Genomic DNA, 26,082 nt, shown 5'->3' with positions numbered 1-26,082 from the left:
TTTTGGGTTCTGAAGCGCCGACGGGCATGATCTGGGGTTATCCCCATTCTGTATCTGGCCTTGGTTTGAAAAAGTTTATAGTCATTCATTTGCAGCTTAGGCATTTCAGCTGCCACCTCTGCTAAAGGTCCACTGAGCTGTGACCTCAATTCCACCATGTACTGGTCTTCGGGGATGTTGTACCCAAGACAGGCTCTTTCAAAATTTTCCAAGAAGGCCTCGGTGTCATCACCTGCCTTGTAGGTGGGAAATTTCCTGTGCTGTGGAGCAATAATTGGCGCCGGGTTGTTAGGGTTGGCTGGCACATGCAGCCCAGCTTTTGCCAACTCCAGTTCATGTTTTCTCTGTTTTTCCTTCTCTTCATTCTCTTTTTGTTGTTTTTCCATTTCTCGGCGGTGGGCCAACTCTTCTTCTGCTTGTTTCCTTCGGTAGGCCACCTCTTCTTCTTCTAGTTTTCTTTTGTGTGCTGCCTCTTGGGCTGCCAGTTCTCTTTGGAAGGCTGCCAGTTTGATGCTTTCTTCCTTTTCTTTCATCTCCATCTCTTTTTGTTTTATTTCCAGTTCCTGTTTGTGTTTTTCCATCTCTCGCCTGTGTTCAGCTTCTTTGATTTGTTCTTCAGCCTCAATTTTTGCCTTAGAAGTCATGGTTCCTGTTTTCTTGTGTTGGGGTGCCCTCCGGTGTTTATTTTCTGAACTGCAGGTTCTCTGTTGCCTCCTGGAGTCTGCCTGGCAACAGTGCCTTTTTTCCCTTTCTCTCTCTAGCTAATGTTCAATGAAGGGAAACCAGAAAAACCACTTTATTTGCATGCATATAAGTGCTGGTACTTGCCTCCTAATGGGAGGGCTATTGCATGACAAAAGACCCTCAACAGTCTCTTAATGGCTTCTCGCTTAACATGCAAGCCACAAACTGCCAGAGAGAGCAGAAAAAAAAATTCTCTCTGGTTCCCTTTTAAAACCGTTTCTCTCTGCTAAAAAGCCCTTAGCAGAGAAAAGAAAAATATAATATTTCTACTGGCTTCTGGATTCTGTCTATATCCCACCACAGCTACACCATGTCATAATCTTAGTCCCAGATTTGGACCTTAGCGTCCAAAATATGGGGGTTAGCATGAAAACCTCCAAGCTTAGTTACCTGCTTGGACCTGGTACCTGCTGCCACCACCCAAAAAATTAGAGTGTTTTGGGGCACTCTGGTCCCCCTGAAAAACCTTCCCTGGGGACCCCAAGACCCAAATCCCTTGAGTCTCACAACAAAGGGAAATAATCCTTTTTCCCTTCCCCCCTCCAGGTACTCCTGGAGAGATACACAGACACAAGCTCTGTGAATCCAAACAGAGTGAATCTCCCTCTCTGTTCCCAATCCTGGAAACAAAAAGTACTTTCCTATTCCCCCAGAGGGAATGCAAAATCAGGCTAGCAATCCAACACACAGATCTCCCCGATTCCTTCCTCCCACCAATTCCCTGGTGAGTACAGACTCAATTTCCCTGAAGTAAAGAAAAACTTCAACAGGTCTTAAAAGAAAGCTTTATATAAAAAGAAAGAAAAATACATACAAATGTTCTCTCTGTATTTAGATGATACAACACAGGGTCAATTGCTTAAAAGAATATTGAATAAACAGCCTTATTCAAAAAGAATACAAATCAAAGCACTCCAGCACTTATATTCATGCAAATACCAAAGAAAAGAAACCATATAACTTACTATCTGATCTCTTTGTCCTTACACTTAGAAACAGAAGACTAGAAAGTAGAAAGTACTTCTCCAAAGCTCAGAGAAAGCAGGCAGACAGACAAAGACTTAGACACTCAATTCCCTCCACCCAAAGTTGAAAAAATCCGGTTTCCTGATTGGTCCTCTGGTCAGGTGCTTCAGGTGAAAGAGACATTAACCCTTAGCTATCTGTTTATGACACAGGCCCCCACATGCTCTCACACTGTCTCTGCACCGCACTACAGTTCAGGAGCTCGCACCATGGGCCGGGTCCCGTGGCACCAGGCGCTGCACACGTAGCTCCTGCCCCACAGAGCTCACCTCCAAGTACAAGCCAAGCTAGCCTCTAGCCACTGCAGCCGGCACTGGGAGAGAGCCTGCCAGGCAGTGCGGAGGGCAAGGCTGGTACTGGAACGAGGTCACGGGACAGGAAGCCAGGAGAGCAGGGAGGAAACGCCCTGACAGGCTGAACGTAGCCCCTGGGGTCCGTCCCCAGCCCTGCCACAGACTCCCAGCACCTCTCGGCCTCCCACTCGTGAGGATAGCGAGACTGGCCTCTGCATGCGCTAATTACTCCCAGGGGCTCCAAGCCCCTTGCCTGGGCAGCCCCACAGGAGGGGTCAGAGCTCCCCAGCCATGCTGGGGGCACTGCACCACCCCGAGGGAGCCTCTGGGGCGCTAGAGGAGGAAGATCTTCGACCCCATCCAAAGGGAAGCCCTGCACTGTGGACTAATCTGAGGGGGAAGGACAAGGCCAGAGCCCCGCCTCATCCTGCCCTTGCTCGGGTGGCCAGGGGGCTGAGGGCACTAGACCTTGTTCTGCCCTATACGCCAGGGCTGTGCCCGGCTCTACAAGCTCAGGCTGGGCTATGGGGGGCAACAGCTGCTCTCCAGATCCCAGTACATTTGACAGTGAGCCAGAAACCAACACAGACCATTCCAGCAGCTTGCGGATTCGCCAGGCAGCCCAAGGGCGTGTGGTCCGTACAACAAGCACCCACAAGACCAGGGTACGGCCCAAGCACCGACCCCAGCTGGGCTCTCTGCCCCGCCAAAGGGGAAGCAGCACCAGGCACCGCTCCGCCAAGCAGCAGGGAGTGGGCAGACCCACGCAGAGGCTGCCTCAACACACACTGCGCATGCCAAAGCTGCCGCCCTCACATCGCCTGCACTTGGTTTCTAGGAAATGGGGCACAGGCAGAAAGGGGGGAATCAGAGTCACCCCCCACAGCCTAGGCCCTGTGGCAGAGGAACAGCTCAGCCTTCTGCACGGCAGGAAAGTGAAGGGACAGGTTCCCAGGAAGCAGCTCCCACAAGACCCTCAATGCAATTAAACCAAGGAGAGAACGTGAACTGCGGGCCCAGCACCAATCCTGTCTCAATCTGACACCATGAGGCCAAGAAGCTATTGGAGATTCCATCGCATCAGTCCGAGGTCATTCCCGCTAGGGAGGAATATCGTGTATCTCACAGTACAAGTGTTGCCGGTTGTGTTACGGCAGCTAATGGGCACAGGGACAGGGGGAGTGCCAAGGTACCAACTTCCTGTTTATTTAAGAAAAGCTGTTTCAACCTACACATCCTTGAAGCCTTAACCTGGGCCTGGTCTAGGGCATTGAGCAGGAGACTGGGACCTATGAGTCCCGGGTTCTAGGTCCAACAACCATGTGACTGCAACTCCCTGCCTCAGTTTCCCCATCTGTAAAATGGGGACAATGATGCTGCACTCCTTTGTCAGGGGCTCCGCTCCAGCAGTTATTGGAACACAAGTGTGGACTGCCAAGGAGAGAGGATTGTGAGCGCGCTCGATTGGTTAGCACTCACCTGGTAACTCCCACGCATGCATCGCACATGGCTGGGCACCCGGATCCAGAATCTGCACCGGGGCCCTGGTGGGAAGCCTTGAGCCAGCATGGAGGGTAAGGATTTCGGCAGCACAGAGAAGTGCAAGCCAGGCTGTTCTGGTCCAGCCAGCAGGGAGCTGTGGGGCAAGGGGAGGCACAGGGAGCCTGTGCCACCACCACTGGGCAGGGATGCCCAGTCCACTGGCTTTGCCCGCTCTGGGCTGCAATGGCAATTGCCCCCCGCAGACACTGCGGGGAATGGGGGAAGCAGGGCTAGATGTGGTCTAATGCACCCCTTGAATTGGGAGGCTACATCCACCCCATGAGGGATGCTGTTATTCTCTGTTTGGATCTGAGATGCGACCCTGAGGGGTAGATGCTTTGCTCCTCTCAGGAGCAAGCCCCTAGTTCCTTAAAGGAAGATCACAGGCTGGCATGAGCGCTAAGCCCAGGCCTGGGGCTGGCCCAGCTATCCTGTAAGGGGGACACCCGGGAACACCTGCTAGAGGGGAATGGGGCTGCATTTTGTTTGCACGGGGACATGAAACACATTTGCTTAGACTGAGCAACTGCAGAGGGCAGCCAGGCCTGCTTGTAGGTGCTGTGGAGCCAATCACTGCAGCTGAGAACTGCTGTCCAGCGATTTAGACCTGCAAACGGACGTCCCTCTCCCCTGCCCCCAAGGTTACGCGGGAGTGAGTTATCAGCCACACAGGGCCTGATGGAGTCTGACTCCCCGGCAGAATTCACGCACCCAGTTTCATCCGTGAAGCAGTAGCCCTGGCCTGAGTGAGAACTCTGCTCTGCTCTATCCTCCTTTCACATGGCGCTTCCCAGCAGGGCGCTGACTGGGCTAGTCCCAGGGCAAGGAGGCTGGGGCGTATGCGAAGAAAGGAACAGTCTCGCTTCTCAGACTGCCCCACACGCATGGTGCAGAGCCTCTGGTTGAGGCCCACACCCTGACATGCAGAGAGGGGAGAGACTGGTGCCAGGGAGCAGCCTGCCCAATACAACACAGCAGCCATCTGTCACTTCAGCTACAAATCCCAGTGGAGGCCAACGAACGCTGGCCCAGGCAGGGAGCCGCTACGCTGGACTTGCTCACTACACCGCGGGGTGACCTTGCTCTTCTGACAGACGAACAGAACCCCAGCTCCCCTCTCCTCCTGGGGGAAGGCGGGCAAGCAGCTCTGAGGCCTGGGCTATTACTGGTTGGCCAGGCTGACATAAAACTGTGATGAAACATCACCCGCACGAGTGCCGACTCGCCTCGCCAGCCGCGTCACTGTTCTCGGTGTCTCTGGTTTGCCCTGGGGATTCCCTGGGTGGCGAGACAGGACAGCGCTGCAAGACACGTGTCACACGGCCGAGTCAGAGCGGACAGGGCTCTGGGAAGCGCAGGGCCGGAAGGCTCAGCTGCCTGACAGGAATCCCACGGACAATGACAGGCTGGAAGGTCCTAGAGTCGCAGCTCGGCTGGCTGCCCCTCACTCTGTGCTGCCCAGCCTGCCAGGCTGGGCACAGGGAATAGCCCCGGCTAGTTACAACTCAGCAGCAGGAGCTGCCTCCCACACCCCCGTTATTCTGGCTGACGACGCTCCCTGTGTCAGGCTCAGCCAGTGATTTAGGCGGCTGCAGGCAGCCGGAGAAGAGCGGAGGTGGCAGCACATCCAGGGAATCGATATTAAAATCCACGTCTTTCACACCAATCTCCTTGTCCTCACCCCGTCACCTCCCCTGCTCTACCGCTACGCTCTGGTCCCCTGGCCCCACATCTCACATTCCAGTCTTCTCACTTAAAGATCCCTTTGGGGGCAGATCCTGCTCCCAGTTAGGACAAGGGAGCTACTCCGGATTTACATATGCACGTGAGCATAGATTGGGCTTCTGCCTCCTTTCCCCTCTTCAGGGCATGCACCAACATCCGCCCTGCTCCCACCCCCCAGCTGCTCCTCCCCACCCTCTCCCTGTGCCTCTTCAGCAGGCCCCACACCCTTGCTGCCCCAGGCCTTGGCTTGCCTTATTTAGGGCAAGTCCACACTACAGAATTACTCTGGCATAACTACGTCCCTCAGGGCTGTGAGAAATCTGCACCCTTGAGCCAGTCGGCACAGAGCCATGCTGCTGCAGCGTTGTAAGAGTAGACCCGCCCCTACGCTGCAAGCTCCTCGGTGCAAGGACCATGCTGGATCTACGTTTGTAAAGCGCTATGTAAATTCACAGCACGACAGAAATGCTTCATATCAGCTTGTTCCTCTGGTGCTGCTGTCCAGGAGAGAAGTGAAGCAAAGGCCTGGTGCCAGCTGAAGTAATTTATCTCGGCTACATGCCGTAGCTGCTCCCTAGCAAGAGCGGAGCAGCTGCTGCCCCTGGCTGACCTGGCTGGTTTTGTGGGTTATACTTCAAATGTGTGACGAAAACTAGAGACTTTCTCACTCACGTCAGCTTGCTGAACACATCGGTGACCAGCTGGTCCAGGACGGTGCTCAGGTGGAGATGGTCCTGAAGGATGATTCGCTCAGAGATCGTGTGGACCAGCCGGTCCCGAACGCCACTCTTCTGCAGAACTGTTGGACACAGATTCTGGGTGGTATCCAGCACGGCCTGCATAATAGCCTGAGCCATAAATCAAAGCAGAGGAGCAGCACTGAAGGAGGATCACTCTATAGGACACAGCTTGTTCAATGACCTATGCACCTGCTATGTGCTTAATCCAGTGCACACAAACATTCCTCCAGGAAGAAATAGTCCTTTAAAGCAAACATGTTAAGAGCAGCCAGAGGGGCCACATGGGCCGCTGAGTTCTGGATTGTGGGCTGCCCTGATTTTTAATATGGAGACCACATGTCCCATCATGCAATGCGCCATCTTGATTTGAATGGTCTCCCAGCAAGTGCAAGACAGAACAATGCATGCTGGACGTGTACCCTCTACCCTCCAGACTTCTGTATTACAGGTGACCTGCAAAGGAAACCAACAGAGCTCGTGCCCTTCTTTCTGATGGATGAGGACAGCATGGAAGGGTTTTTTGTTTGTTTGAAATTCGGGTCTTGTCCCCCTGTTTATGCTGGAGGATTCTCTGGAGGTCTGGAGAACTAGGAGGTTTATGACATCATAGCTCCCAAGAAAATGAAACCTGATTGTCTGGGAAGGGAACTAATGTCTGTTCCCTCTGTTTCAAACCCTTTGGGGTTTGTTGGAAAATCTCTTGTTAAAAAAAAATTGCGGATTTGATTGCACGGCGGCAGTTCCATTTGGGCCAAAACGAACATTTCCCTCAATGCCACAGGCTGTGTCAAATGCATAGAGTGTCACAGCGCGGGCTGGAGCTCAGCCTGCCCCGTGCCAGCTGCAGCCCACCACCCATGTGCAGGGTGCAAGTCCAGGGGTCATGCCCGCTGGGGAACACACAGGCAGCTGGAGTTTGCTCAGAGATTCTCTCCTGGCTCCCTGGCTGAGGGCCTGCGCAGAGCTGGAGCCAGCTGGGGTGAGTCTGTGTGTTTCATTTTGAACTGTGTTGATACACCAGCCCCCAGGGGGATGTTATTGGACACATGAGCCTAGGTAAGGTTCTTGGGGATCTCAAGCAGGAGAAATGGAGGCAGCAGACAAGACTGATCCCCAGCTGGATAAGCCCCTGCTACATGGCGCCTCTCAGTGCTTTTAGCCAGAGCTGAGCCCTAGGGCAGGAGGGGGCAGGGGTTGGCAACCTTTCAGAAGTGGTGTCATAAACGGATAGTTAAGAGTTAATAGAACAGAAGTACTTCATGTCTCTTTTGCCTGTAAAGGGTTAACAAGAACAGTGAGCCTGGCTGTCACCTGACCAGAGGACCAATCAGGGGGCAGGATACTTTCAAATCTCGAGGGAGGGAAGTTTGTGTGTGTGCTGTTAGTGTTTGGTTGTTGTTCTCTCTGGGTTCTGAGAGTGACCAGACGTGCAACCAGGTTTCTCTCCAATCTCCCTGATACAGGTTCTTATAGATTCAAAATAGTAAGTACTAAGTGATAAGGCGAGTTAGGCTTATGTTTGTTTTCTTTATTTGCAAATGTGTATTTGGCTGGAAGGAGTTCAAATTTGTATTTTGCTGAAAGGATTTTAATTTGTACTTGTATACTTAGGCTGGGAGGGTATTCCCAGTGTCTATAGCTGAAAGGCCCTGTACATATTCCATCTTAAATTTACAAAGATAATTTTTACCTTTGTTCTTTCTTTAATTAAAAGTTTTTCTTGTTTAAGAACCTGATTGTTTTTTTATTCTGGTGTGAGATCCCAGGGGACGGGGTCTGGATTCACCAGGGAATTGGTGGAGAGAAAGGAGGGAAGGGGGAGAGAAAGGTTAATTTCTCTCTGTGTTAGGATTACTTTCTCTCTCAGGGAGAGTCTGGGAGGGGGAAAGAGAAGGAAGGGGGAAGGTGAATTTTCCTCTCTGTTTTAAGATTCAAGCAGTTTGAATCACAGTGATCTTCCAGGGTAACCCAGGGAGGGGAAGCCTGGGAGAGGCAACGGTGAGGGAAAGGGTTTACTTTCCTTGTGTTAAGATCCAGAGGGTCTGGGTCTTGGGGGTCCCCGGGCAAGGTTTTGGGGGGACCAGAGTGTACCAGGCACTGGAATTCCTGGTTGGTGGCAGCGCTACAGGTTCTAAGCTGGTAATTAAGCTTAGAGGAATTCATGCTGGTACCCCATCTTTTGGACGCTAAGGTTCAAAGTGGGGATTTATACCATGACAAGTGGGGTGCTGAGTCTTCATTTAGTCACTCTGATTTAAGGATTCCCGTGCCAGTTTTTAGAACCGTCTCTTTGTATAAGTCTATAATATGTAACTAAACTATTGTTATATGTAAAGTAAATAAGGTTTTTTTAACTTTTTAAGAAGTTTCATTTAAAATTAAATTAAAATGCAGAGTCCCCCGGACCGGTGGCCAGGACCCAGGCAGTGTGAGTGCCACTGAAAAGCCTTCGGCACCCATGCCATAGCTGCCTACCCCTGCTCTAAAGCAGGAGAGGCTTGCAGAAGGGAGCGCTGGCAGAGAGCCTGCCCTCTTCAGGCTAGCTCCAGAATTGCCCTTCTCTCTGTTAGACCAGTGAAAAGCCCAGGTAAATCCGCAAGCCTCTGCGGAGGGTGGCGGGATTATTTCAGATTCACCCCCAGTAGTTCCCAGCACTAGACCCAGAGAGCTGGCAAAATGGAATCGATCGCACAGCAGGTGGAGGCACAGGAAGAATGATGCAGCAGAAAGACTGGGGTAACTAGAAAAGTAAAGGAAAAGCCTGGTGCTAAAAGCCTTCATCCCGAGGGGATGTGGGCGATGGCACCAAGTAAATGCATCATTGCCACCAGCACCATCAAGTGCTCCTGTATTGGGCTCCCAGCCTCGCTCCCGTCCATGCAGCTCTGAGCACCCAGTCGGGGGCAGACCAATGGACTCTGCTGCCTGCCAGCCGGGCAGTGCCATGCACATCTGTCCTCACTCCCTGACTGCACAGCTAATTCAGGGCACCCCGGAGAAGGGAAGCAAGCGGTGCTAGGGCCTGGTCCCACTGAGGTGGAGGTGAACGACGGGTGCTCAGCACCACTCTGCGTGGCCAAAAGGTGCGAGAAGGGGGTGAAGTAAGGGAGATTGCTCCTCCTGACAGAGACACCAGGAACCAGCCCCGATCCCGCCATCCTGCTTTGCAAGCATTACTCAGCCTGTTGAATCTGATCACACCAAGGCAGGTGGCGTCACCCAATGCGCCATCTTGTCACTGATCGGCAAGAACCACAGCACCCCCTGCAGTCCAGCTGCCTACCTGGATCTCCCGGCTGCAGGCCTGTGAGGCTGCTTCAGTGAGGCATTCCAGCTTGTGCTGCAGCTGGCAGTTCTGGTACGGGGCGTTCCCGGTCTCGTATAGGAGTGGCAAAAGCTGCGGTGGGAGAGAGAGAAATCCCAGAGGTGAACGGATATAGACAGCCCCTGCTGTCCCTGGAAAGCTTTCCCCAGCAGGGATTATGCAGAGGTCCCTCTGAACCTTTAGCCCTTCACTGAAGTGGTATTTGCCACTTCACGTAAGCAAGCCTTAGCCAGGGTCTCCCCCTCCCCCACTGCTCTGAGGATGACTACAATCCTGCCCTGCTGCACCAGCCCTGGGCTTCCCACGGCTCTGCCAACACCCGTCGCTCCTGACCCCCAGCCTCCTGCTGCACCAGCCCTGGGCTTCCCACGGCTCTGCCAACACCCGTCACTCCTGACCCCCAGCCTCCTGCTGCACCAGCCCTGGGCTTCCCACAGCTCTGCCAACACCCGTCGCTCCTGACCACCAGCCTCCTGCTGCGCCAGCCTTGGGCTTCCCACAGCTCTGCCAACACCCGTCGCTCCTGACCCCCAGCCTCCTGCTGCGCCAGCCCTGGGCTTCCCACGGCTCTGCCAACACCCGTCGCTCCTGACCACCAGCCTCCTGCTGCGCCAGCCCTGGGCTTCCCACAGCTCTGCCAACACCCGTCGCTCCTGACCCCCAGCCTCCTGCTGCGCCAGCCCTGGGCTTCCCACGGCTCTGCCAACACCCGTCGCTCCTGACCCTCAGCCTCCTGCTGCGCCAGCCCTGGGCTTCCCACGGCTCTGCCAACACCCGTCGCTCCTGACCCTCAGCCTCCTGCTGCGCCAGCCCTGGGCTTCCCACGGCTGTGCCAACACCCGTCGCTCCTGACCCCCAGCCTCCTGCTGCGCCAGCCCTGGGCTTCCCACGGCTGTGCCAACACCCGTCGCTCCTGACCCCCAGCCTCCTGCTGCGCCAGCCCTGGGCTTCCCACAGCTCTGCCAACACCCATTGCTCCTGACCCCCAGCCTCCTGCTGCGCCAGCCTTGGGCTTCCCACAGCTCTGCCAACACCCGTCGCTCCTGACCCCCAGCCTCCTGCTGCACCAGCCCTGCGCTTCCCACGGCTCTGCCAACGTCAGTCGCTCCTGACCCCCAGCCTCCTGCTGCGCCAGCCTTGGGCTTCCCACGGCTCTGCCAACACCCGTTGCTCCTGACCCCCAGCCTCCTGCTGCACCAGCCCTGCGCTTCCCACGGCTCTGCCAACACCCGTCGCTCCTGACCCCCAGCCTCCTGCTGCACCAGCCCTGCGCTTCCCACGGCTCTGCCAACACCCGTCGCTCCTGACCCCCAGCCTCCTGCTGCGCCAGCCCTGGGCTTCCCACGGCTCTGCCAACACCAGTCGATCCTGATCCCCAGCCTCCTGCTGCGCCAGCCCTGGGCTTCCCACGGCTCTGCCAACACCAGTCGATCCTGATCCCCAGCCTCCTGCTGCGCCAGCCCTGGGCTTCCCACGGCTCTGCCAACGTCAGTCGCTCCTGACCCCCAGCCTCCTGCTGCGCCAGCCTTGGGCTTCCCACGGCTCTGCCAACACCCGTCGCTCCTGACCCCCAGCCTCCTGCTGCGCCAGCCCTGGGCTTCCCACGGCTCTGCCAACACCCATCGCTCCTGACCCCCAGCCTCCTGCTGCGCCAGCCCTGGGCTTCCCACGGCTCTGCCAACACCCGTCGCTCCTGACTCCCAGCCTCCTGCTGCGCCAGCCCTGGGCTTCCCACGGCTCTGCCAACACCCGTCGCTCCTGACCCCCAGCCTCCTGCTGCGCCAGCCCTGGGCTTCCCACGGCTCTGCCAACACCCGTCGCTCCTGACCCCCAGCCTCCTGCTGCGCCAGCCCTGGGCTTCCCACGGCTCTGCCAACACCCGTCGCTCCTGACCCCCAGCCTCCTGCTGCGCCAGCCCTGGGCTTCCCACGGCTCTGCCAACACCCGTCACTCCTGACCCCCAGCCTCCTGCTGCGCCAGCCCTGGGCTTTCCACGGCTCTGCCAACACCCGTCGCTCCTGACCCCCAGCCTCCTGCTGCGCCAGCCCTGGGCTTCCCACGGCTCTGCCAACACCCGTCGCTCCTGACCCCCAGCCTCCTGCTGCGCCAGCCCTGGGCTTCCCACGGCTCTGCCAACACCCGTCGCTCCTGACCCCCAGCCTCCTGCTGCGCCAGCCCTGGGCTTCCCACGGCTCTGCCAACACCCGTCGCTTCTGACCCCCAGCCTCCTGCTGCGCCAGCCCTGCTCTGCTCGTCTGCAGCCTTATGCCCCCTGCAGGTTGTGTTGCTCCCTGGAGCACGGAGCGCTCCCCAAGGTCAAAGGGTGGGGAGGCTTCACGGCACGCCCTGCAATCTCCACTTGTCACCCCGTACTGGGAGCTGAACCTGCCGCTCCAGACGTTCCCACCTCTCTTGTGTCTTGAGCTCTCTCTTTAATCCCCGACTCTCTCTCTCAGCTCTTTGCTGACTGCTCTTTATTTCCTGGCTGCTGCCTTTTGCTCTTCCCCTAATGGATAGCATGAGGGCAGGCCACATTGCTCCTGGATGCTGATCCCCTCCTTATCCCTTCTGGCATCTTCACTGTGTTGACAGCATCATCTTGGATTAAGTCTCACTGGAGCCCTTCATCGCCGCCTGCCCCCGGAAGTCAACAAGAATCCTCTTGTGTTTATCCCACTGCAGGGACGTCTAGGCACTGAGCACAGCCATTAATCCCTTGGGGTTTGAGAACCTGCCTGGGCAGTACCAGCCCCCAGCAGAGGGGACCTAGTGCCAGGAGAGGCAGAGAGAAAACAATCACCGCCACTGAAACAGGTGGGAACCAACACAGGGACCTTTCCCTGCCTGGCCCCCTTCCGGTGTCTGCTGTCAGCAATGGATGGTCTGACGCGTTGGGGGACTGCGCCTGAGAGTTTCTTCTGCAGCTCCCCAGGGTTTGTTCCTCAGGCGGTACAAGGGGCTGACTGTGAAGCAGTCAGAGATGCTCCTGCATGGGCCCATCCAGGAGTGAGACCGGCTCCAAGGAATAAGGTCCCAATGACACCTCTGGGGCTCTTCACAGGAGCTGCGCAGACCCCTGTGCTCACTCCGAGCGGGAGTGGAGGGTTTCTCTCTTAGGAATAATCCCCGTCAGTCCCCCGAGGTGGAAAACTGCAGACAGGGCCATCTCGGCAAAGTTTACACATGCCAGCATGTCAGCTAGGATCACTCTCTCCTGCATTAAAGCGAGCAGCTGAAGGAGAGCGCTGACACTGCTTCAGGCCAGGAAACCAGCGTGAGTAGCTCCCTGCTGCGGAGCCGGGGGCCCAGAGCCGCCATCCTGACAAACTCCTCTCACGGAGCAGAGGCAAGGCACCGGCCATGGGAGGTTCCCAGTTGGTGTTTCAGTTACGCTGATGGTTTCCTGGCCAGGGAGGGAGGTTTGTTTTACTAGTGGCAAGATCCATACAAGGATTTTCGCCTCCCTGTTGCTGAGATCACCCTTCAAAGTTTGTCTGAGAATTTCCTTCGTTTTTTCAGTAGTTTCAACTGGGGCAGGGGGCACAGCTGCCTGTCACTGTCCTTAGGCGCAGCCCAGGAGAGGTGATCCCTCCCTAGGGACGTGACAAGGTCTGCAGGAAGGGAGGCAGGCAGACGGACAGTGACCATGGGGAGCAGCACATACCGGGCATCCCCCGGCCCCTTCTGTGGCTCTCCTGAGGTGCAGATAAGGGGAGCCCTGTCCCTGCAGTTCCTGGGGGTGCCGAGAAGCAGGCAGCCCCTGCGTGCGAGGGGAGCCCCGTCCCTGCATACCCTAGGGACGCCCAGAAGCAGGCAGTCCCTGCGTGCGAAGGGAGCCCCGTTCCTGCAGGCCCCTCGGGCAGCCCCTGCATAGGGCACCAGGCTCCTGATAAGCCATCAGAAGCTTGCTGGGGCCTCCAGTCTGTCCTTGCCAATGAAGGGAGGCTGGTGGGGCCCCTCATGAGAGTCAGGAAGCCAGTGCACCCCAGAAGCTCCCACAAACCTCTCTGGGGCAGCCCCTCCCCCTGGGCCACCAGGCACCCAGTGAGCCTGGGAAGAACGCCGGCCTCCAAACAACCCCCTATAGGCTCCTCAGGATCTGTCCCTCCCCGTAAGCGTGGGGCTGCGCCAAAGAGCTATGGAGGCTTGTCCCCGCCCACGTCACAGAGAGCCCCTCATGAGCAGCACATGGATGGCAGGAGGGGCACAATGCCAGGATTCTGCTGCCCCTCCAGCTGTCCTCCCCCCGTCCCCAAACTCTCCCCCACCCCGGCCCACACAAAGAGGCCTCTTACCAGACCCAGAAGAGGGGGTGCTGAGATTGGCAGGGGCCTTCAGGGGCTCAAGAGCCATGAGGCTCCTCCCGCCCATTAATACATGAATCCAATTAATTGATTTGCTCCCCACTCTCAATCCCCAGGCCAAGATCTGGCAAAGAAAATTCTCCTCATCCTGGTTACGGGTAGTGAGCACGTTCATCTCCATCGGCTCATTTACCAGCAGCCTGCCTGATTGCCCCCAATCGTCATTCATGCTCTCTTTGCTCTGCCCCCCTCCCCGATCCATTCACATTTCCAGCCCTGCACCCTCGGGAAAAGCCCAATAAACCCTTCCCTTTAACCCTAACCCAACCCTAACCCTTCATCTTTAACCTTAACCCAACCCTTCAACCCTAACCCTACCCTAATCCTTCACCTTTAACCCTAACCCTTCACCTTTAACCCTAAGCCAACCCTAACCCTTCACCTTTAACCCTAATCCTTCCCTTTAACCCTTCACCTTTAACTCTAACCCTTCCCTTTAACCTTTCACCTTTAACCCTAACCTTTCCCTTTAACCCTAACCCAACCCTAACCCTTCACCTTTAACCCTAATCCTTCCCTTTAACCCTTCACCTTTAACTCTAACCCTTCCCTTTAACCTTTCACCTTTAACCCTAACCTTTCCCTTTAACCTTTCACCTTTAACCCTAACCTTTCCCTTTAACCCTAACCCAACCCTAACCCTTCACTTTTAACCCTAACCTTACTCTAACCCTTCACCTTTAACCTTAACCCTTCCCTTTAACCCTAACCCTACCCTAACCCTTCAACTTTAACCCTAACCCTTCACCTTTAACCCTAACCCAACCCTAACCCTTCCCTTTAACCTCAACCTAACCCTAACCCTTCACCTTTAACCCTAACCCTACCCTAACCCTTCAACTTTAACACTAACCCTTCACATTTAACCCTAACCCAACCCTAACCCTTCCCTTTAACCTCAACCCAACCCTAACCCTTCACCTTTAACCCTAACCCTTCACCTTTAACCCTAACCCAACCCTTCAACCCTAACCCTACCCTAACCCTTCAACTTTAACCCTAACCCTTCACCTTTAACCCTAACCCAACCCTAACCCTTCCCTTTAACCTCAACCCAATCCTAACCCTTCACCTTTAACCCTAACCCAACCCTAACCTTTCACGTTTAACCCTAACCCTACCCTAACCCTTCACCTTTAACCCTAACCCAACCCTTTAACCTTAACCCAACCCTAACCCTACCCTTTAACCCTAACCCTTCACCTTTAACCCTAACCCTTCCCTTTAAAAGCAAAGGAAAGTTTTGCTCTCCAGCAGCCATCCTATTTTAACCTGCTGTAAGCCAGACTCATGTTACTGGTCACAACCTTAATGGCTTTAAAATCCGAGTTAATCTCTTGGCCCCAGGTGAGAATGCGGCTAGGGGAGTCACTCGCTGGTTCTGGGCTGGGGCCAAAGACTTGAGAAATTCTGTTTTGCGGGTGGCTATCATCCAAGTCACGGCATAGCTGGAAGAATGACTCAACCTCCACCCCAGAGCTAACTTCCCTTTGTCTGGGGCACTGGGACCAAGGAGCCAGTTTGGGGTTTGTACTGCAAGCTCAGTCAAACCCTGAGAATAGCGCGGCTGGGCCTGGCTGCAGCACGCGGCAAAGGGGCAGCCGGGCCGGGCCTGGGAATCAGGAGGACAGCACACACAGAGCAGCAGGCACGGCCTGGAGACTCACGCTGATGGACAGGTTTGCTTCCCGAATGGCTTCTTCTGCACAGAGGACACTGGCTTCCACCTCTCGGCCCAGACGGGCACTCAGGGCATCGACATGCTTCTGTAGGCTGGTGCACATCTCATTCACCATCTAGAGCACAGCACCCATGTCAGTGTGCGGCTCAGGCCCACCCGCAGGCCCCGAGGAAAGCCGGCCTTGGTGGCAGGGCACAGAGCTGGGTGGGAGCAGACCCAGATTGTCCCCAGCTCTGTGACATTGACAAGGTCAGTTAACCCCTCCGTGCCTCAGTTTCTCCATTGGGAAAACGGGGCTCATGGCACTCACCCCGGAGCTGGGAGTGAGCGGAACAGCCTACGGACCCTCCAACCGGGATCAGACAAGCCAGGACCCCAGCATATGGGCACAAAGCGAGCTCAAAATCAGCGGTGGGACCCTTCCGTCCTCCATGCTGTCCCTCCTCTGGCCTGGCTTCTCCAGGCTCTCCCCTGCTTCCTGCCTCACCCCGCCTCAGCCTCGCTCTCTTCCCTCCATCCTTCCCAACAGGCTGCTCTTCTCCTTCGCCGATCTTCCTCAGAGCCTGTCTGCCTTCTTCCCCCACCCCTCCTTAGTGTCACCTCCCAGGCTTGCTTTCCCCACACTACTCTGCAGCGATCCTCCTCCTCCTCCCACCCCAGTCCCTGCCTCTCGCCTGGCCAGGTGAGCGCACAGCGGGGAGTTGCTCAGTACTGCCGCTAGGGTGGCTGGCATGCAAGGACAGCACTCAGCCCTGCCGTGCAGGAGGAATCCCCGACGAGCAGGGGAAGGGACTGCGAGAATATGTGCACAGAGCGTCTAAAGCCCGCTGGAGCCCATGGGGAACCTTCCCATCACAGCCATGGGCTTCCAGCGGGCCTGCATGTGGGATAGATGCCCAGTGCACAGACAGGTACTGGACTGGATGGCTCATTGCCTTGGCTGGCAATGCACACACCCTCTGGCCAGCCCCTTACGGCGAAGCAGGCAGGTGTGACTGGCCCGGAATCCTTCTGACCTGTTCTGAGGAGCTGGTGATGATTCCCTGCTGCAGCCGGAAGGTTTGCTTAGGCAGGGTCCGCCGCATCTGATTCCTCGCCAGGAAAGACTGCATCTGCAGCAGGCAAGAGGCCCAGTTAGCGGGCAGAGTTGGAGACTGGGCTGGAAGGACCCGTCCCCACCCCCCGCCAGCCCCAGAGATCTACCTTGTGGACAGCCTCCTCCGTCTTCTCCGGATTGCTCCGATAAGCCTGAGTCACGTCGCTCATTGGCAAAGGCATGGAGCGCAGGGTGTAATTCCTGGGGAGTGAAACGGCTGGAGTTAGTGTCACTGGAACAACCTGTATTCAGTCGGGCTTCCCCCAGCGCCAAAATGAGAACAGAGCTGGGGTGGGTCCATCCGGCATCCCACCCCCACCTTGCACTACCCTCCCACCCGCAGGGGACGGGGTCATTGCTGCATTCATCCACCAGCGGGCAGAGAGCCCTCAGCACCTACACGTCACTTGACAGCCTTCAGCCTGAAGGGCCAATACTAGGGACAGAGAAGTTTCCCTGCCAACCCAAAATGGCTCTGCATGTGCCCCTTTCAGCTGTAGCCCCACGCAGGGTGAACTTTGCCCCTGGAAAACAAACCGACTTGGTTCAAACGTCTTGCAGAATTGCCTGGGTAAATAACAATGACATGCTGCACTCCTATAGCACCTGGCTGCTGAGGAGTTCAGAGCCCTTCTCCCTCCCGAGGGGTTTGCCCTATTTATCGGCCTCAGCACCCACATGGCCATCATCCCCAGGGGGTCCGAGCGCCTCCCAGCAAGGAGTTTAGCTTCCAGTCATCTCTGCAGGGAGGAAGGTATTGGCAGACTGGACTGGGAGGGGGACAGATCAATGATTTGCCAAATGTCTCACAGAAAGCATGTGGGAGAGCCAGAAACTGAACCCGACTCTCCTGAGTCCAGGAATAGCATCTTCACCCCAGAGCGCAATTCTTATCCCCACCTCACAGGATGAGTTCTGAGGGGCAGCACCACACCAGAGTCCACACAGCAGCAGAGCCAGGCACAACCCCCAAGTCTCCTCCAGCTGCGAGACCCACTCTCTCCTAAATCCCCATGATGCTGCCAGGGGCGGCTCTAGACATTTCGCTGCCCCAAGCATGGCGGCACACCGCGGGGGGGCGCTCTGCCGCTCACCAGTACCGCGGCTCTGGTGGACCTCCCGCAGGCATGCCTGCAGAGAGGCTTCGGTGGAGCCGCGGGACCAGTGGACCCTCCGCAGGCACAACTGCAGGAGGTCCACCGAAGCCGCGGGACCAGCGGACCCTCCACAGGCACAACTGCAGGAGGTCCACCGAAACCGCGGGACCAGCGGACCCTCCGCAGACATGCCGCCGAAGGCACCCTGCCTGCCGCCCTCCTGGCAACTGGCAGAGCGCCCCCCGCAGCATGCCGCCCCAAGCATGCGCTTGGCGTGCTGGGGCCTGGAGCCGCCCCTGGATGCTGCCAGCTTTCTGATGCACAGACACAGTGCTCAGAAATGGAAAGTGAAGCAAACCCAGGCTACATCCGACTTTCCCCCACGTAAAAGAGAGACTATGACTGGCTGCACCAGCTACGTTATGCGGTGAAGTCGTGAGACGGTATATGTGGCATTTGGATTATAGGTGGTTTAGGGTCAGAGAATTCTGATCCAAGCCTGGATCCAAAGTTCTCAACCACCTTCTGCCGCATCTCCAGTGTGTGCTATTCACTGTACTAGAGCAGTGGTTTTCAGCTGGGGGGTCCATGGGACCCTAGGGGTCCACAGACTACGTCTATCATTGCCAGAGGGGTCTGCACCTCCAGTCCACATTTTTTAGGGGAAAGTAAATGAATAAGGTTGAAACCCAGTGTAACAGGCAGAGAAATCCAAAGGAGAAAGGGTAGGTAACTTCAGATTCCCAGCACCTGTGGGATCTTGCCTCCTCCCTGCTCTCCAATGCATTATCACTTCCCTGCACTGCACCACAACCAAAGTGCTCGGTGGGAGAAGAAACCCTTTCAAGGTCTAAGCGGGGCATTTCTTCTGTAAAGCTGGTGGTGCCTCACTGTCTTGTTGTATGCAGGCAGCTGTATTGTTTGCAGGAAGGCTGGTCCAGTGTGTAGAGCACTAGCCGAGGCCCTGGGAGATGGGTGGTCCCTGCTCACCACAGACTGCTGGGGTGACCCTGGAAAGTCACTGAGCCCGCAGTTCCCCATCTGTGAATGGGGATAATAGTGCCCTGCCCACAAGGCTCTGGGAGAGCTGTGTCAGAGCCAGGCGTTATTGACGCTGTAAGCCATGGAGCACAAGACTGCACACTTCATGCCGTACAGCCCACATTCTCACAAGTGACACGTGATTCTGGGGGCCCAGTTGTGACACTGAAGGGCCCCACTTTTTAGGGCTGCGAATTAGACCCTTCTCCTCTTGGGGAATCTAAAGATAGAGGCACCCCACCGTCACTAGCACCTCGGGGTTTGTCCGCACGAAAACTTAGTTCACGGCAAGCCGGCAGGTAAATCCGCCACGTGCTAACCTGATGCACACTAGCTGTCAGTGCGGACCATGCTGCTTTGCATGAACAGTGTCCGAGTGCGCTTTAATCTACGCCCGTTTCAAGGCGAGGCAGATCAAAGTGCACTGCGGAGCATCTAGTGTGCAGCAGCGGGTGCATAAGGATACATAGGGTACGTCTACACTGCCCAAACCCCCGGCTGCCAGTCTCAGAGTACAGATTCAGGCTTGCATTCTGGCGCTAAAAATAGCCATGGAGCCATTCCAGCTGGGGCTGGAGCTCGGGCTCTCAGCAGATCATCCTGTCTGCCACAAGGGCCGGGGGGGAGCTGAGGCTTAGCTCATTAATGGTCAAGCAGCTCTCTGAGATCTGTGGCTGCAAGGTGGTGGAGAAGGGTGGGCACAGCACACGGTTACACAGGCCCTTCCCAGGCCTGCCTTCTAGCTACAGCACCTTGCGCATCTCCATTTCCCACTGCATCCAGCCAGCTGCCTGCCCACCTTCTCCCCACATGCAATTAACGAGGCTTCACTTCACCACAGCCAGCACCTCGCTCGCCAGAAGTGACACACTCGACACAGCCTGTCCCCACTGCCTGGATGGCAGAACAGCCCACAGGCAGACCCTCATCCGAGGGCAAACCCACCGGCGCTCTCGTCTCCTGGCATCTGACTTGGACCCTGCTGTGCTCTGTCAATATCACCTGTCTAGTTTCACAAGGTTAGGGGCTAGTGGGGATCCCGTCTGAGAACGACCCCGGTCCCAACGCAGAACTCCCTACTAGGCAATGAAACCTGCATGTCACTGAGGAGTTAAAGCACGTGCTTTACACTGCCCCTACCTTTCCAAAGCACGGGCAACATCAAGGAATCCATGGGCCGTGGTGTTGTTTCTGTCCCAAATTACTGTCCTGGGAAGAGACGAAAGAGGGTGAACCCCAATGAACAATTCCCTCTCACAAGGCACATGCTTTCAGCATATTAGAAGCCCAGATTTGTCCGAGCCGGAGGTTGCGCTCCAGATACAAAGTTCTCCAACATTCAGCAGGGGATTGGCTCAGCCCACTCCAGAGAGAGAGGCTCACTGCACAGATTAGGTCAGATCCTCTAGCCCAGTGTCTCTCAACCTTTCAAGACCATATATCCCCTTTCAGGAGGCTGATTTGTCTTGTGTACCCGCAAGTTTCACCTCACTTAAAAACTCCTTGCTTACACAATCAGACACAAATACAAAAGGGTCACGGCCCACTGTTACTGAAAAATTGCTGACTTTCTCATTGTTACCATATAATGATAAATTGACTGGAATACAAATATAGTACTTGCAGTTCAGTGTATAGTACATAGAGCAGTATAAACAAGCCATTGTATGAAATTTTAGTTTGTACTGACTCCACTAGTGCTTTTTACATAGCCAGTTGTCAAACTAGGCAAATATCTAGATGAGTTGCTGCACCCTCTGGATGACCTTTGCATAACCCCAGGGGTAGGAGAACCACTGCTAAATCCAGGCCAGGGTTTAAGAATATCCTGTATGGCCCGTAGGCTGTGTTAGTCTGGGAGCTAGAAAACTCCAGGGCTGGCAGAGTCAATGAGGAATTCTCCTTATACAGAGCACAGGCCTGTCTCTTCTCCAGCACGAGGGACACTAAAGATCTGAACTGCCCCCAAGTTTGGGGGGGCTGGGAGCAGGGTTTTGGCTGGGGTTTAGAATGGTGTTGTTGGGCTGGCTGAACCATCCAGCCCATCTCTTTGATAAATCTCTCTAGGGACTTATCTGGCCCCTCCCTGCAGTATCCCAATGCCTCCAAAATGAAAAGCGGAGTGGTTCTGGGAACTGGAGCAGCCCAACACATTTGGGGACTTTCCGGTGAGCTAACATCCGGGCAGGCTGCTGGGCACTGAACGGGGTCTCAGTGAGGTCTCTTTGCTCGACAGTGCATGGCTGCTGTGTCCGTTTCCAGCGAGAACCACTACCGGGCGCCCGCACACAGGGAGCAAGAGATGCTGCAGCAAAGCCACCACCGCTGCCCTGCCAGGCAGGAGAGTGTGAATTGGGGAGGACAACATGCATCTTCTCTGTCGTGCCAGCAGCACAGCGTGAACTCACCAAGGGCTTAGAGAGCCAGGCAGCTGCTGCACCTGACTGTATAGCACATCCCCAAGAGGCAACCCCATTGAGCTCTGGTGTGATCACTCACCACACTGGAGGGGCCTGCCCTGCGGCAGACTCTGCGGCGATTCCTGCTGCTCAGCACAAGCAGTAGGCAGGGGACTGTATCATAGGCCAGATGAGCCGCACTGCACAAGGGCTGAAGCCAAACTCAGGTCGTGGCATTTGAAAGCTCTGACTCTTCAGCTGGCATATGCCCCAGGAGCAATGGGCTAAGCAGGTGTCCCTGGCCTGGGGTCATTAGCTTCACCAATCTCCCACTGCAGAGAAGAGAGCCCAAATCGCACAAGAGCAGCGTCACCAATTCTTGGGGTGCATCATGAGTCTTGTGAGCATTGGTTTCTTTCTTAAAGCCTCCAGCTCCTGGAGTCATGGGATTATATCAAGAACCTCACCTTGCATTAAAAATACATTTTTTTAAAAGTCTCCAGCATTGGTGGTTGTGCAGAAAAGCATGAAAATGTGGCCTGCATGCCACCTACAAGCCCGGACTCCAGGCGCCAAAGAAATCAAACCCATGAGTTCAAAATCTCATGATTTTAAAGCCAATCTCGTGATTCCAGGGACCTGACCCCTGATTTTGGCAGGTCTTTGGCAATACTGCAGTGGGTAAACTCCAGGCCCCAGAGGGTTAAAGAACAGAGCTGAGAGACTGGGATTTTTCACTGCCTTGAGCAAAATGGAAACAGAAAAACTGCAATCAGAGCGCACCCACACAGAGCCTGAAATGACAGGTGTGAATTAAACCCCACGGAGTTCTCTTGCTGCCACTTTGCGAATGGATGAGCCTAGCTATGAGGTGGCTACAGACTCCCAATGCAGATTTCAGAGCGCGGGGGCGAACATCACGGGGTGAAGAGGGATCTTTTCCCTGTAACCCCCAGGCAACCCAGAGGAATTTCCTGCTCAGGAAGGCTCTGAACAGAGGGAGCTGTGACTTTTCCTTCCCTCGCCAAGGATGCAGATTCAGCCAGGAGAGGTTTTGTCAGCCGTTCCTGGGGTCGGGCTAACCCGAGGCCGGCAGACATGGCCACGCCGGCCATGAGACAGGTCCTGCCAAAGTGAAGTAGAATGCTGCACATGAGCTCAGAGAGACCCGCCAGGCCCATGTTTGCCTTGTTTTGATGTGCAAACTTCACCTTGCAACAGCAGTGAGAGATGACCCCGCTGCCCAATGCCAGGTGGTTAATCCCAGAATCCTCTGGAGGGGAAATGGCTCTCCACAGGCCACCTAGCCCCTCCCACCACCTGCCTGCAGGGCCTGTGGTCTCCCAGATCCACCCCTCTGAGGCTCAGATATACAGGCTCAGGACATCCTTGCTGTTGCTTCGGCAAAGGACGTCTGTCAACTGGTGCTGGGCGAGGATCAAACGCTGAAGGGACAGGGGCAGGGGCAGGGGCAGGGGCCTGGGAGGTGCAGCTAGTGAGCTGCATGCTGGAGAACTGGAGAGCCAGAAATGGGCACCCAGAACTACTGGCGGCCGCGGCTAGATAGGGATCAGCAGTCCCAGCCTCGCGCCGTGGCTAGCAAAACCAGTTATTAAGCTGCCTTGTTCTACTGTGATATCCCCCGTTGCTCTGCTTGGCCTGGGGAACGTGACCAGCCAGAGAGGTTTGCAATTCTCTCTCCTCAGAGAAGAAATGCAGGAATGAATGGACTGAGATCCCTAACGAGTCCTGCTCTGGATTGAGGAGGCTCCCCATCTCTGCCCCACTGCTGGGTGAAGGCAATTCCTCCACCTCCCAGCGCCACTGGACAGGAGATTTGGAGCCCTGGGGCCCTGCAGTGAGAGCCAGTGACCCATAGGCACAAAAGCAGCGGGGAGAAGGCAGCAAAGCTGGAGGTCGGCGCCTGGCCAGCCCGCTCCCCTCTGTCATGCAGCAGAGTGGGGAGCTGAAGCTGGTAACCATCCTCCAGTGAGAGTGATTGTAGTGGGAAACCTGCCCCACTCACGGAGAACAGGGGCAGCTGCCCCACTACAATCACTTTCACTGGCTGGAAAAAAGTTCAAAGCAGCCAAGCTGGGCTGATTGGGGAAGCAGCCACAGCTGTGGCCAGCCCAGTTAGGGCCCAGCTGGCCCTGATGAGAGGGCTGGGGGCCAGGAGCTGGGGAGTCTCTCTCCCGTCCCAGAGGGAGAAGGGCCTGGCTGCCTGAGAGGAAGGTACCTGAACTGGAGCAGGGCTGGGGAAGGGCAAGGGGAGCTGGGGAGCTCCAGCCCGGTAAAACCCCAGGCTGCAGGCCTCGTTGAAGGCCTACAAATGTACTGGGGTTGCAGAGGGGCAGCCCAGGGATAGGCAAAGGCAGCAGGTCCCCCCCTTGCTGATGATGAGTGGCCTTTTCAGACTGCAGTCTGCTCCAGGGAGCGGGGGATAGATGAGGACAGTAGCCACTGAGGCAAGGTGGATGAGAGGGTTGGTGGTTCCCCTTGGGAGGAGACACCCAGAGCGGGGGTACTGCAGAGGGCAGAACCCAGGGTAAGGGGCACCAGGGTCCGGGAGGGCCATGGGGGCCAGCGGCAAGTGAGACATCGGCCTGCGGAGGGTGCTCCTGGCTGGAATCGAGCTAGTTCCCAGGACAACCAGCAGGAGGCGCCACGCCAGTGAGTCTTGCTTCACTACAGTGACATTGCACCTGGGCGGGCATGGCCAGCTGGGCTGGGAGGGGAAAAGGGCACTCATTCTCCACGGTAGGATCACTTAACACCCACTCGGGGCTTCCCTCACTGCAGAGGAGGCTTGGGGCTACCCACGGTAGATCACTGCACTGCCAGTGCTAGGGAGGGACAAGGACAGCACCTGGCTGATGGGGAGCCCGTGGGCTCTGCAATGCCATTTCCATAGATCTTTGACTTACATCAGGAGTCCAGCCACATGACCCCCAGTGCCTGACGGGGAGGCAGAGCATGCCCCAGCAATGCCCCGGCTTCCTTCCTGCAGCTGCAAGCCCGGGATACCCAGCCCTGGTTTTCCCTTCTTGGAGATGTTGCTGCAGCTTGCAGCGAAGAGCCTCATCCACCCCATGACGCTGAGGGTGCAGAGCACTGCCAGGTAATGGGGTAATCAGCCCTGACAGGCACTTGCCTTGACACTGAATTGCAGAGTAACAGACGGCTGATCTGCCATACAGCTGCCATGGAGGCTTAGCCATTATATAATCCAGGCATTCCCTTTCCTCGATCCTTCATTCCTATGGAGCACGTCGCCAATAATCAGCTGGTATTGAATGAGTATGTACAAACGGTCCATCTAAACGGGCACAGACTAGGGGGCTCAGCGCTCCCTCTTAACACCAGGTGATGATTACACACATGTAAGCCTGCCCCAGGGCATCATTCACAGGTGCTCCCTGCGCAGTTGGATCAGACCCACTCCCCCCAGGATTTATGTGCATACAGCAGACGTCGCACAGCCGCAGAAGCAGCTGCTCGCAATAGGAGAGAGAGAACTCTGCAGGGCTGAGACCAAGAGACATTGAATGGCTGAGAGGGAGAGGACAGCCAAGGGGGCAAAGCAGCTGTAAGCTATCCAAGTTCAATTCCTGGTCCACCCCAAACATCCCGAGTGACCCTGGGCATGTCACTTAGCTTCTCTAGGCCTCGGTTCTCCATTATCTCCTGGGGATAAATCTGTTACAGGCTATGAGGTGCAGATACTACAATGAAGGGCACCGGATAAGCACCATAGATAGAGATGAGACAGATGCAGAGACCAGAAAGGGGCAATAGGGATCCTCAGGGGAGCGGGGCTGTGGCAGTGGGGGAAGGGGGAGGGGAGAGTACACTGGAGCTGGGGAGGAATTGAAGGGGGTGAAGAAGAGATGGGTGGGGGGACACCGTGTCAATCATACATCACAGCTCACTGTACTTACCTTGAGGCACTGCTGGTGGCAGATGTCCCAGTGCAGCTGAGGTGCCAATGGTTCAGAGCCAGGGAGCGCCAAGCACACAGAACAGCCATGCGGGCGACAGAGAGGCCAAGCAGCCTGCGTGGGCAGGTGAGCAGCGCGGAGAGGCAAGAACAAAGCCAAGGAGCATATGAGAACTAGGAGAGCTTGCTCTCAACCAGACTGCTGGGAGGAGAGGGTGGGTACGAGGCAGGATGGAGGAATGAGGATCTGTGGGGGAGACAGGATCTGCCATTATAGGATCAGTCTCAGTATGTTTTCATTAAACAAGTGGTAGAAATTTCACCAGCCACTTGCCCTATTAAATGGAAACCCCGTGATTCCTAGGGCTATTACACAGCTTAGCAAACCCCCCGAGGAAGCACACTCCTCTCCTCTCTGGGAACACGGCCCAGCAGCGCCCTGCAAGAGCCGGCATGCTGTGCTGAGATTCAGCACTTACCAGCATCCGCCCGCCTGCCTTTCCCTTACACACACACATACTCACTACCTGAGTTTTGTGTTGATCTGCAAGGCTTTGGCCAGCATCTTGGCTCCAGTGTCGCCAATGGCGTTCCCACTGATGTCCAGCGTGCTGAGGCTGGTGTTACTTCCCAGTGCATTCAGGAGGACATTGGTTCCCAATTTCAGTCGCGATTCGGCCACGGACAGGGATTGAAGAGGCTGGAAGACAAACACCGGAGGGAGAAAAGATCAGGTGCTGGTGCTGCAGAGTCCCTTGGGCTTTACCAGGGACCAGGTCGCCCCCCTATCTAACTACACAGACTGGGCCACCTGCGTGATGGGACCAGCCAGGGAATCCCTGCCCCCCCAGAGTGCCCTGTGCAGCTCACGAGCTCTTTACCATCTCTGGGACGGGCCCATGGGCTGTGCTCTAGCTCTGTTGCCTAAAGGCCTTGGCAGCCAGTAAGTGCAGGGGACAAGCTAATGAACCCAAAGCTAGGGCCAGACCAAAGACGCAGAGGGAAGCACCTGGAAGCTGTTTGCATGAGGCCAGGAGAGGGCGGAAGGCCTGCAGGTAACTCCACCCTG

At 56.0% G+C, this 26,082-nt stretch overlaps 1 protein-coding gene across 4 annotated transcripts in view; it reads right to left on the bottom strand.

Annotated features, from left to right (window-relative positions):
• The window catches only part of CARMIL2 (capping protein regulator and myosin 1 linker 2), a 133,088-nt gene that overhangs the window by 55,722 nt on the left and 51,284 nt on the right, over positions 1 to 26,082 (bottom strand). For all 4 annotated transcript variants that reach the window (XM_050922324.1, XM_050922322.1, XM_050922320.1 and 1 more), the window contains exons 21-27: positions 25,541 to 25,713; positions 19,815 to 19,883; positions 16,644 to 16,737; positions 16,457 to 16,552; positions 15,427 to 15,555; positions 9,354 to 9,467; positions 6,003 to 6,178 (exon numbers count right to left, since the gene is read on the bottom strand). In XM_050922324.1, the coding sequence (XP_050778281.1) occupies positions 6,003 to 6,178; positions 9,354 to 9,467; positions 15,427 to 15,555; positions 16,457 to 16,552; positions 16,644 to 16,737; positions 19,815 to 19,883; positions 25,541 to 25,713 (851 nt within the window). The remainder of the gene's footprint in view (positions 1 to 6,002; positions 6,179 to 9,353; positions 9,468 to 15,426; positions 15,556 to 16,456; positions 16,553 to 16,643; positions 16,738 to 19,814; positions 19,884 to 25,540; positions 25,714 to 26,082) is intronic.

The sequence above is a fragment of the Gopherus flavomarginatus genome, chromosome 14 (assembly GCF_025201925.1).
Source record: "Gopherus flavomarginatus isolate rGopFla2 chromosome 14, rGopFla2.mat.asm, whole genome shotgun sequence".
NCBI classification, from domain to species: domain Eukaryota; kingdom Metazoa; phylum Chordata; order Testudines; family Testudinidae; genus Gopherus; species Gopherus flavomarginatus.
The sequence above is the reverse complement of the archived record's forward strand: the minus strand, read 5'-3'. Positions and strand labels throughout refer to the sequence as shown.